General features: G+C 45.6%; 1 protein-coding gene across 10 annotated transcripts in view; it reads left to right on the top strand.

Moving 5' to 3' along the window:
* gtf2ird1 (GTF2I repeat domain containing 1) overlaps positions 1–13,035 on the top strand; it is a 157,786-nt gene that overhangs the window by 101,001 nt on the left and 43,750 nt on the right. For all 10 annotated transcript variants that reach the window (XR_010968476.1, XM_068008024.1, XM_068008029.1 and 7 more), the window contains one exon: positions 1,404–1,457. Coding sequence is in view for 9 of the 10 variants with exons in the window: in XM_068008024.1 (XP_067864125.1) it covers positions 1,404–1,457 (54 nt within the window). In the remaining variant the exon portion in view is untranslated. The remainder of the gene's footprint in view (positions 1–1,403; positions 1,458–13,035) is intronic.

The following is a 13,035-nucleotide window of genomic DNA, read 5'->3' as shown; positions in this document are numbered from 1 at the left end:
TGGGCTTTATAAATAAAGGCACAGAGTACAAAAGCAAGGAAGATATGTTAAAGCTTTATAAAACACTGGTTCAGCCACAACTGGAGTATTGTGTCCAATTCTGGGCACCGCACTTTAGGAAGGATGAGAAGGACTTAGAGAGGGTGCAGAAAAGATTTACCAGAATGGTTCCAGGGATGAGGGACTTCAGACACGTGGATAGACTGGAGAAGCTGGGGTTGTTCTCTTAGAGCAGAGAAGGTTAAGAAGAGATTTGAGAGAAGTGTTCAAAATCATGAAGGGTTTAGATAAAGTAAATAAAGAGAAACTGTTCCCATTGGCGGAAGGGTCAAGAACCAGAGGACACAGATTTAAGATGATTGGTAAAAGAACCAAAGGCGACATGAGGGAAAATATTTTTACGCAGCAGGTAGTTATAATCTGGAATGCACTGCCTGAAAGGGTGGTGGATGCAGATTCAATTGTGGCTTTCAAGAAGGAATTGGATAAATACTTGAAGGGAAAAAATTTGCAGGGCTACGGGGAAAAGCGGAGAAATGGGACTAACTGGATTGCTTTAACAAAGAACCGACATGGGCTGAATGGCCTCCTTCGGTGCTATAACCATGTCCACATCTATGTCCACATCCATAAAGAACCTGCTCCAATTGAACTGCTCAAAGCTTATACAGTCAACAAGGAATGTGGAAACGACATCACAACGTAACCAACAAGTGCTTTATATCATTAATATGATGCACCTTACACCACATGTCTCCTCACCCCCACCCCCCACCATGATGTGGAGATGCCGGTGATGGACTGGGGTTGACAATTGTAAACAATTTTACAACACCAAGTTATAGTCCAGCAATTTTATTTTAAATTCACAAGCTTTCGGAGGCTACCTTCTTCCTCCTTCCACATCGTTCACCTGAGGAAGGAGGTAGCCTCCGAAAGCTTGTGAATTTAAAATAAAATTGCTGGACTATAACTTGGTGTTGTAAAATTGTTTACAACCCCCCACCATATCATCCTTCACTTGGGAGTGTGCACTGAGAAGATACAGACTATAGACATCTCCACACCCACTGCCAGTGATGCTGCATGATGGACCAAGAGCAGGCCCTGTGAGAACTAAGCTCTGTACTGAGTGAGAGCTGCTCTGCCAAATGGCTTAGCTGATTTATTTAAGCTGAGACTGATGACTGCAATTTTATCTTGCTGCTTTATTCAAGCAACTGTTTAACTAATAACATCCTGGGACAGTGCTAGCAAGTAATAAATGGCGAGATGGAAAGGTCAAATACACTTTAAATTGAGGGAAAGTTTTTTTAAAACACTGAAAACTTTCTGCAAAATATTACTGGTGGCCTGAAACTAAACTGGTGTGTTCCCCTCCCCGCCCTCCCTCACCATCTTAGATGCTGCACCGGATGATGTTTCTAACCATGAGGATCAACATATGGTGGTGGAAGGTCAGTAATTAATGTCATTGATGCAGAAAATAAGCAGGCAGCAGAAAGCCGTCTAAAAACGACCTTGTGATTATGTTATAGAAAGATTAGTGCAGAGAGCACGTCAAAAGTATTGGGAGAAGAATCGGTTGGAAGGTATTGGGGGATGAATCGGTTGGAAGGTATTGGGAGATGAATCGGTTGGAAGGTATTGGGAGATGAATCGGTTGGAAGGTATTGGGAGAAGAATCGGTTGGAAGGTATTGGGGGATGAATCGGTTGGAAGGTATTGGGAGATGAATCTGTTGGAAGGTATTGGGAGATGAATCGGTTGGAAGGTATTGGGGGATGAATCTGTTGGAAGGTATTGGGGGATGTATCTGTTGGAAGGTATTGGGGGATGAATCGGTTGGAAGGTATTGGGAGATGAATCGGTTGGAAGGTATTGGGTGATGAATCGGTTGGAAGGTATTGGGAGATGAATCGGTTGGAAGGTATTGGGGGATGAATCGGTTGGAAGGTATTGGGGGATGAATCGGTTGGAAGGTATTGGGGGATGAATCGGTTGGAAGGTATTGGGAGATGAATCGGTTGGAAGGTATTGGGAGATGAATCGGTTGGAAGGTATTGGGAGATGAATCGGTTGGAAGGTATTGGGAGATGAATCTGTTGGAAGGTATTGGGAGATGAATTGGTTGGAAGGTATTGGGAGATGAATCGGTTGGAAGGTATTGGGAGATGAATCGGTTGGAAGGTATTGGGGGATGAATTGGTTGGAAGGTATTGGGAGATGAATCTGTTGGAAGGTATTGGGAGATGAATCTGTTGGAAGGTATTGGGGGATGAATCGGTTGGAAGGTATTGGGAGATGAATCTGTTGGAAGGTATTGGGAGATGAATCTGTTGGAAGGTATTGGGAGATGAATCTGTTGGAAGGTATTTGGAGATGAATTGGTTGGAAGGTATTGGGGGATGAATCTGTTGGAAGGTATTGGGAGATGAATCTGTTGGAAGGTATTGGGAGATGAATCTGTTGGAAGGTATTTGGAGATGAATTGGTTGGAAGGTATTGGGGGATGAATCGGTTGGAAGGTATTGGGAGATGAATCTGTTGGAAGGTATTGGGAGATGAATCTGTTGGAAGGTATTGGGAGATGAATCTGTTGGAAGGTATTGGGGGATGAATTGGTTGGAAGGTATTGGGGGATGAATCTGTTGGAAGGTATTGGGAGATGAATCTGTTGGAAGGTATTGGGAGATGAATTGGTTGGAAGGTATTGGGAGATGAATCGGTTGGAAGGTATTGGGAGATGAATCGGTTGGAAGGTATTGGGAGATGAATCGGTTGGAAGGTATTGGGGGATGAATTGGTTGGAAGGTATTGGGAGATGAATCGGTTGGAAGGTATTGGGAGATGAATCGGTTGGAAGGTATTGGGAGATGAATCGGTTGGAAGGTATTGGGAGATGAATCGGTTGGAAGGTATTGGGGGATGAATCGGTTGGAAGGTATTGGGAGATGAATCGGTTGGAAGGTATTGGGAGATGAATCGGTTGGAAGGTATTGGGAGATGAATCGGTTGGAAGGTATTGGGAGATGAATCGGTTGGAAGGTATTGGGAGATGTATCGGTTGGAAGGTATTGGGGGATGAATCTGTTGGAAGGTATTGGGAGATGTATCGGTTGGAAGGTATTGGGGGATGAATCGGTTGGAAGGTATTGGGAGATGTATCGGTTGGAAGGTATTGGGGGATGAATCGGTTGGAAGGTATTGGGAGATGAAGCGGTTGGAAGGTATTGGGGGATGAATCGGTTGGAAGGTATTGGGAGATGAATCGGTTGGAAGGTATTGGGAGATGAATTGGTTGGAAGGTATTGGGAGATGAATCGGTTGGAAGGTATTGGGGGATGAATCGGTTGGAAGGTATTGGGAGATGAATTGGTTGGAAGGTATTGGGAGATGAATTGGTTGGAAGGTATTGGGAGATGAATTGGTTGGAAGGTATTGGGGGATGAATCTGTTGGAAGGTATTGGGAGATGAATTGGTTGGAAGGTATTGGGAGATGAATTGGTTGGAAGGTATTGGGGGATGAATCTGTTGGAAGGTATTGGGAGATGAATCTGTTCGAAGGTATTGGGGGATGAATCGGTTGGAAGGTATTGGTAGATGAATCGGTTGGAAGGTATTGGGAGATGAATCTGTTGGAAGGTATTGGGAGATGAATCGGTTGGAAGGTATTGGGAGATGAATCTGTTGGAAGGTATTGGGAGATGAATTGGTTGGAAGGTATTGGGGGATGAATCTGTGGAAAGGTATTGGGAGATGAATTGGTTGGAAGGTATTGGGGGATGAATCGGTTGGAAGGTATTGGGAGATGAATCGGTTGGAAGGTATTGGGAGATGAATCTGTTGGAAGGTATTGGGAGATGAATCGGTTGGAAGGTATTGGGAGATGAATCGGTTGGAAGGTATTGGGAGATGAATCTGTTGGAAGGTATTGGGAGATGAATCGGTTGGAAGGTATTGGGAGATGAATCTGTTGGAAGGTATTGGGAGATGAATCAGTTGGAAGGTATTGGGAGATGAATTGGTTGGAAGGTATTGGGGGATGAATCAGTTGGAAGGTATTGGGAGATGAATCGGTTGGAAGGTATTGGGAGATGAATCGGTTGGAAGGTATTGGGAGATGAATCGGTTGGAAGGTATTGGGGGATGAATCGGTTGGAAGGTATTGGGAGATGAATCGGTTGGAAGGTATTGGGAGATGAATTGGTTGGAAGGTATTGGGAGATGAATTGGTTGGAAGGTATTGGGAGATGAATCGGTTGGAAGGTATTGGGAGATGAATCTGTTGGAAGGTATTGGGGGATGAATCGGTTGGAAGGTATTGGGGGATGAATCTGTTGGAAGGTATTGGGAGATGAATCTGTTGGAAGGTATTGGGAGATGAATCGGTTGGAAGGTATTGGGGGATGAATCGGTTGGAAGGTATTGGGAGATGAATCGGTTGGAAGGTATTGGGGGATGAATCGGTTGGAAGGTATTGGGAGATGAATCGGTTGGAAGGTATTGGGGGATGAATCGGTTGGAAGGTATTGGGAGATGAATCTGTTGGAAGGTATTGGGGGATGAATCTGTTGGAAGGTATTGGGAGATGAATCTGTTGGAAGGTATTGGGAGATGAATCGGTTGGAAGGTATTGGGAGATGAATCTCTTGGATGGTATTGGGGGATGAATCGGTTGGAAGGTATTGGGGGATGAATCTGTTGGAAGGTATTGGGAGATGAATCTGTTGGAAGGTATTGGGAGATGAATCGGTTGGAAGGTATTGGGAGATGAATCGGTTGGAAGGTATTGGGAGATGAATCGGTTGGAAGGTATTGGGAGATGAATCTGTTGGAAGGTATTGGGAGATGAATCTGTTGGAAGGTATTGGGAGATGAATCGGTTGGAAGGTATTGGGAGATGAATCGGTTGGAAGGTATTGGGAGATGAATCGGTTGGAAGGTATTGGGAGATGAATCGGTTGGAAGGTATTGGGAGATGAATCGGTTGGAAGGTATTGCGAGATGAATCGGTTGGAAGGTATTGGGGGATGAATCGGTTGGAAGGTATTGGGTGATGAATCGGTTGGAAGGTATTGGGGGATGAATCTGTTGGAAGGTATTGGGAGATGAATCTGTTGGAAGGTATTGGGAGATGAATCTGTTGGAAGGTATTGGGAGATGAATCTGTTGGAAGGTATTGGGGGATGAATCGGTTGGAAGGTATTGGGAGATGAATCGGTTGGAAGGTATTGGGAGATGAATCGGTTGGAAGGTATTGGGGGATGAATCGGTTGGAAGGTATTGGGGGATGAATCGGTTGGAAGGTATTGGGAGATGAATCGGTTGGAAGGTATTGGGGGATGAATCGGTTGGAAGGTATTGGGAGATGAATCGGTTGGAAGGTATTGGGAGATGAATCGGTTGGAAGGTATTGGGAGATGAATCGGTTGGAAGGTATTGGGAGATGAATCGGTTGGAAGGTATTGGGGGATGAATCGGTTGGAAGGTATTGGGAGATGAATCGGTTGGAAGGTATTGGGTGATGAATCGGTTGGAAGGTATTGGGAGATGAATCGGTTGGAAGGTATTGGGGGATGAATCGGTTGGAAGGTATTGGGGGATGAATCGGTTGGAAGGTATTGGGAGATGAATCGGTTGGAAGGTATTGGGGGATGAATCGGTTGGAAGGTATTGGGAGATGAATCGGTTGGAAGGTATTGGGAGATGAATCGGTTGGAAGGTATTGGGAGATGAATCGGTTGGAAGGTATTGGGGGATGAATCGGTTGGAAGGTATTGGGAGATGTATCGGTTGGAAGGTATTGGGGGATGAATCGGTTGGAAGGTATTGGGGGATGAATCGGTTGGAAGGTATTGGGGGATGAATCGGTTGGAAGGTATTGGGAGATGTATCGGTTGGAAGGTATTGGGGGATGAATCGGTTGGAAGGTATTGGGAGATGAATCGGTTGGAAGGTATTGGGGGATGAATCGGTTGGAAGGTATTGGGAGATGAATCTGTTGGAAGGTATTGGGGGATGAATCTGTTGGAAGGTATTGGGAGATGAATCTGTTGGAAGGTATTGGGGGATGAATCTGTTGGAAGGTATTGGGAGATGAATCGGTTGGAAGGTATTGGGAGATGAATCGGTTGGAAGGTATTGGGAGATGAATCGGTTGGAAGGTATTGGGAGATGAATCGGTTGGAAGGTATTGGGAGATGAATCGGTTGGAAGGTATTGCGAGATGAATCGGTTGGAAGGTATTGGGGGATGAATCGGTTGGAAGGTATTGGGTGATGAATCGGTTGGAAGGTATTGGGGGATGAATCTGTTGGAAGGTATTGGGAGATGAATCTGTTGGAAGGTATTGGGAGATGAATCTGTTGGAAGGTATTGGGAGATGAATCGGTTGGAAGGTATTGGGAGATGAATCGGTTGGAAGGTATTGGGAGATGAATCGGTTGGAAGGTATTGGGGGATGAATCGGTTGGAAGGTATTGGGAGATGAATCGGTTGGAAGGTATTGGGAGATGAATCGGTTGGAAGGTATTGGGAGATGAATCGGTTGGAAGGTATTGGGAGATGAATCTGTTGGAAGGTATTGGGGGATGAATCGGTTGGAAGGTATTGGGAGATGAATCGGTTGGAAGGTATTGGGTGATGAATCGGTTGGAAGGTATTGGGAGATGAATCGGTTGGAAGGTATTGGGGGATGAATCGGTTGGAAGGTATTGGGGGATGAATCGGTTGGAAGGTATTGGGAGATGAATCGGTTGGAAGGTATTGGGGTTGAATCGGTTGGAAGGTATTGGGAGATGAATCGGTTGGAAGGTATTGGGAGATGAATCGGTTGGAAGGTATTGGGAGATGAATCTGTTGGAAGGTATTGGGAGATGAATCAGTTGGAAGGTATTGGGAGATGAATTGGTTGGAAGGTATTGGGGGATGAATCAGTTGGAAGGTATTGGGAGATGAATCGGTTGGAAGGTATTGGGAGATGAATCGGTTGGAAGGTATTGGGAGATGAATCGGTTGGAAGGTATTGGGGGATGAATCGGTTGGAAGGTATTGGGAGATGAATCGGTTGGAAGGTATTGGGAGATGAATTGGTTGGAAGGTATTGGGAGATGAATTGGTTGGAAGGTATTGGGAGATGAATCGGTTGGAAGGTATTGGGAGATGAATCTGTTGGAAGGTATTGGGGGATGAATCGGTTGGAAGGTATTGGGGGATGAATCTGTTGGAAGGTATTGGGAGATGAATCTGTTGGAAGGTATAGGGAGATGAATCGGTTGGAAGGTATTGGGGGATGAATCTGTTGGAAGGTATTGGGAGATGAATCGGTTGGAAGGTATTGGGGGATGAATCGGTTGGAAGGTATTGGGAGATGAATCGGTTGGAAGGTATTGGGGGATGAATCGGTTGGAAGGTATTGGGAGATGAATCTGTTGGAAGGTATTGGGGGATGAATCTGTTGGAAGGTATTGGGAGATGAATCTGTTGGAAGGTATTGGGGGATGAATCGGTTGGAAGGTATTGGGGGATGAATCGGTTGGAAGGTATTGGGGGATGAATCTGTTGGAAGGTATTGGGGGATGAATCGGTTGGAAGGTATTGGGAGATGAATCTGTTGGAAGGTATTGGGGGATGAATCTGTTGGAAGGTATTGGGGGATGAATCTGTTGGAAGGTATTGGGGGATGAATCTGTTGGAAGGTATTGGGGGATGAATCGGTTGGAAGGTATTGGGAGATGAATCTGTTGGAAGGTATTGGGGGATGAATCGGTTGGAAGGTATTGGGGGATGAATCGGTTGGAAGGTATTGGGAGATGAATCTGTTGGAAGGTATTGGGAGATGAATCGGTTGGAAGGTATTGGGAGATGAATCGGTTGGAAGGTATTGGGGGATGAATCTGTTGGAAGGTATTGGGGGATGAATCTGTTGGAAGGTATTGGGGGATGAATCGGTTGGAAGGTATTGGGAGATGAATCTGTTGGAAGGTATTGGGGGATGAATCTGTTGGAAGGTATTGGGAGATGAATCTGTTGGAAGGTATTGGGAGATGAATCTGTTGGAAGGTATTGGGGGATGAATCTGTTGGAAGGTATTGGGAGATGAATCGGTTGGAAGGTATTGGGAGATGAATCGGTTGGAAGGTATTGGGAGATGAATCGGTTGGAAGGTATTGGGAGATGAATCTGTTGGAAGGTATTGGGAGATGAATCTGTTGGAAGGTATTGGGAGATGAATCGGTTGGAAGGTATTGGGAGATGAATCGGTTGGAAGGTATTGGGAGATGAATCGGTTGGAAGGTATTGGGAGATGAATCGGTTGGAAGGTATTGGGAGATGAATCGGTTGGAAGGTATTGCGAGATGAATCGGTTGGAAGGTATTGGGGGATGAATCGGTTGGAAGGTATTGGGTGATGAATCGGTTGGAAGGTATTGGGGGATGAATCTGTTGGAAGGTATTGGGAGATGAATCTGTTGGAAGGTATTGGGAGATGAATCTGTTGGAAGGTATTGGGAGATGAATCTGTTGGAAGGTATTGGGGGATGAATCGGTTGGAAGGTATTGGGAGATGAATCGGTTGGAAGGTATTGGGGGATGAATCGGTTGGAAGGTATTGGGGGATGAATCGGTTGGAAGGTATTGGGGGATGAATCGGTTGGAAGGTATTGGGGGATGAATCGGTTGGAAGGTATTGGGAGATGAATCGGTTGGAAGGTATTGGGGGATGAATCGGTTGGAAGGTATTGGGAGATGAATCGGTTGGAAGGTATTGGGAGATGAATCGGTTGGAAGGTATTGGGAGATGAATCGGTTGGAAGGTATTGGGAGATGAATCGGTTGGAAGGTATTGGGGGATGAATCGGTTGGAAGGTATTGGGAGATGAATCGGTTGGAAGGTATTGGGTGATGAATCGGTTGGAAGGTATTGGGAGATGAATCGGTTGGAAGGTATTGGGGGATGAATCGGTTGGAAGGTATTGGGGGATGAATCGGTTGGAAGGTATTGGGAGATGAATCGGTTGGAAGGTATTGGGGGATGAATCGGTTGGAAGGTATTGGGAGATGAATCGGTTGGAAGGTATTGGGAGATGAATCGGTTGGAAGGTATTGGGAGATGAATCGGTTGGAAGGTATTGGGGGATGAATCGGTTGGAAGGTATTGGGAGATGTATCGGTTGGAAGGTATTGGGGGATGAATCGGTTGGAAGGTATTGGGGGATGAATCGGTTGGAAGGTATTGGGGGATGAATCGGTTGGAAGGTATTGGGAGATGTATCGGTTGGAAGGTATTGGGGGATGAATCGGTTGGAAGGTATTGGGAGATGAATCGGTTGGAAGGTATTGGGGGATGAATCGGTTGGAAGGTATTGGGAGATGAATCTGTTGGAAGGTATTGGGGGATGAATCTGTTGGAAGGTATTGGGAGATGAATCTGTTGGAAGGTATTGGGGGATGAATCTGTTGGAAGGTATTGGGAGATGAATCGGTTGGAAGGTATTGGGAGATGAATCGGTTGGAAGGTATTGGGAGATGAATCGGTTGGAAGGTATTGGGAGATGAATCGGTTGGAAGGTATTGGGAGATGAATCGGTTGGAAGGTATTGCGAGATGAATCGGTTGGAAGGTATTGGGGGATGAATCGGTTGGAAGGTATTGGGTGATGAATCGGTTGGAAGGTATTGGGGGATGAATCTGTTGGAAGGTATTGGGAGATGAATCTGTTGGAAGGTATTGGGAGATGAATCGGTTGGAAGGTATTGGGAGATGAATCGGTTGGAAGGTATTGGGAGATGAATCGGTTGGAAGGTATTGGGAGATGAATCGGTTGGAAGGTATTGGGGGATGAATCGGTTGGAAGGTATTGGGAGATGAATCGGTTGGAAGGTATTGGGAGATGAATCGGTTGGAAGGTATTGGGAGATGAATCGGTTGGAAGGTATTGGGAGATGAATCTGTTGGAAGGTATTGGGGGATGAATCGGTTGGAAGGTATTGGGAGATGAATCGGTTGGAAGGTATTGGGTGATGAATCGGTTGGAAGGTATTGGGAGATGAATCGGTTGGAAGGTATTGGGGGATGAATCGGTTGGAAGGTATTGGGGGATGAATCGGTTGGAAGGTATTGGGAGATGAATCGGTTGGAAGGTATTGGGGTTGAATCGGTTGGAAGGTATTGGGAGATGAATCGGTTGGAAGGTATTGGGAGATGAATCGGTTGGAAGGTATTGGGAGATGAATCGGTTGGAAGGTATTGGGGGATGAATCGGTTGGAAGGTATTGGGAGATGTATCGGTTGGAAGGTATTGGGGGATGAATCGGTTGGAAGGTATTGGGGGATGAATCGGTTGGAAGGTATTGGGGGATGAATCGGTTGGAAGGTATTGGGAGATGTATCGGTTGGAAGGTATTGGGGGATGAATCGGTTGGAAGGTATTGGGAGATGAATCGGTTGGAAGGTATTGGCGGATGAATCGGTTGGAAGGTATTGGGAGATGAATCGGTTGGAAGGTATTGGGAGATGAATTGGTTGGAAGGTATTGGGAGATGAATCGGTTGGAAGGTATTGGGGGATGAATCGGTTGGAAGGTATTGGGAGATGAATCGGTTGGAAGGTATTGGGAGATGAATTGGTTGGAAGGTATTGGGAGATGAATTGGTTGGAAGGTATTGGGGGATGAATCTGTTGGAAGGTATTGGGAGATGAATTGGTTGGAAGGTATTGGGAGATGAATCTGTTGGAAGGTATTGGGAGATGAATCTGTTGGAAGGTATTGGGAGATGAATTGGTTGGAAGGTATTGGGGGATGAATCTGTTGGAAGGTATTGGGAGATGAATTGGTTGGAAGGTATTGGGGGATGAATCTGTTGGAAGGTATTGGGAGATGAATCTGTTGGAAGGTATTGGGGGATGAATCGGTTGGAAGGTATTGGTAGATGAATCGGTTGGAAGGTATTGGGAGATGAATCTGTTGGAAGGTATTGGGAGATGAATCGGTTGGAAGGTATTGGGAGATGAATCTGTTGGAAGGTATTGGGAGATGAATTGGTTGGAAGGTATTGGGGGATGAATCTGTGGAAAGGTATTGGGAGATGAATTGGTTGGAAGGTATTGGGGGATGAATCGGTTGGAAGGTATTGGGAGATGAATCGGTTGGAAGGTATTGGGAGATGAATCTGTTGGAAGGTATTGGGAGATGAATTGGTTGGAAGGTATTGGGAGATGAATCTGTTGGAAGGTATTGGGAGATGAATCAGTTGGAAGGTATTGGGAGATGAATCGGTTGGAAGGTATTGGGGGATGAATCAGTTGGAAGGTATTGGGAGATGAATCGGTTGGAAGGTATTGGGAGATGAATCGGTTGGAAGGTATTGGGAGATGAATCGGTTGGAAGGTATTGGGAGATGAATCGGTTGGAAGGTATTGGGAGATGAATCTGTTGGAAGGTATTGGGAGATGAATCTGTTGGAAGGTATTGGGAGATGAATTGGTTGGAAGGTATTGGGGGATGAATCGGTTGGAAGGTATTGGGTGATGAATCGGTTGGAAGGTATTGGGAGATGAATTGGTTGGAAGGTATTGGGAGATGAATTGGTTGGAAGGTATTGGGAGATGAATCTGTTGGAAGGTATTGGGAGATGAATCGGTTGGAAGGTATTGGGAGATGAATCGGTTGGAAGGTATTGGGGGATGAATCGGTTGGAAGGTATTGGGGGATGAATCTGTTGGAAGGTATTGGGGGATGAATCTGTTGGAAGGTATTGGGGGATGAATCGGTTGGAAGGTATTGGGAGATGAATCTGTTGGAAGGTATTGGGGGATGAATCGGTTGGAAGGTATTGGGGGATGAATCGGTTGGAAGGTATTGGGGGATGAATCGGTTGGAAGGTATTGGGAGATGAATCGGTTGGAAGGTATTGGGAGATGAATCGGTTGGAAGGTATTGGGGGATGAATCTGTTGGAAGGTATTGGGAGATGAATCGGTTGGAAGGTATTGGGGGATGAATCGGTTGGAAGGTATTGGGGGATGAATCTGTTGGAAGGTATTGGGGGATGAATCTGTTGGAAGGTATTGGGAGATGAATCGGTTGGAAGGTATTGGGGGATGAATCGGTTGGAAGGTATTGGGGGATGAATCTGTTGGAAGGTATTGGGGGATGAATCTGTTGGAAGGTATTGGGGGATGAATCGGTTGGAAGGTATTGGGAGATGAATCTGTTGGAAGGTATTGGGGGATGAATCGGTTGGAAGGTATTGGGGGATGAATCGGTTGGAAGGTATTGGGGGATGAATCGGTTGGAAGGTATTGGGAGATGAATCGGTTGGAAGGTATTGGGAGATGAATCTGTTGGAAGGTATTGGGAGATGAATCTGTTGGAAGGTGTTGGGAGATGAATCTGTTGGAAGGTATTGGGAGATGAATCGGTTGGAAGTTATTGGGAGATGAATCGGTTGGAAGGTATTGGGAGATGAATCTGTTGGAAGGTATTGGGGGATGAATCTGTTGGAAGGTATTGGGAGATGAATCTGTTGGAAGGTATTGGGAGATGAATCTGTTGGAAGGTATTGGGAGATGAATCGGTTGGAAGGTATTGGGAGATGAATCGGTTGGAAGGTATTGGGAGATGAATCGGTTGGAAGGTCTTGTGAGATGAATCGGTTGGAAGGTATTGGGAGATGAATCTGTTGGAAGGTATTGGGAGATGAATCGGTTGGAAGGTATTGGGAGATGAATTGGTTGGAAGGTATTGGGAGATGAATCTGTTGGAAGGTATTGGGAGATGAATCGGTTGGAAGGTATTGGGAGATGAATCGGTTGGAAGGTATTGGGGGATGAATCTGTTGGAAGGTATTGGGGGATGAATCTGTTGGAAGGTATTGGGGGATGAATCTGTTGGAAGGTATTGGGAGATGAATCGGTTGGAAGGTATTGGGGGATGAATCGGTTGGAAGGTATTGGGGGATGAATCTGTTGGAAGGTATTGGGGGATGAATCTGTTGGAAGGTATTGGGGGATGAATCGGTTGGAAGGTATT

This window comes from Heptranchias perlo, chromosome 28 (genome assembly GCF_035084215.1).
Source record: "Heptranchias perlo isolate sHepPer1 chromosome 28, sHepPer1.hap1, whole genome shotgun sequence".
Classification (NCBI taxonomy): Eukaryota; Metazoa; Chordata; class Chondrichthyes; order Hexanchiformes; family Hexanchidae; genus Heptranchias; species Heptranchias perlo.
Note: the sequence above shows the minus strand (reverse complement) of the source record. Positions and strands in the feature narration are given on the sequence as shown.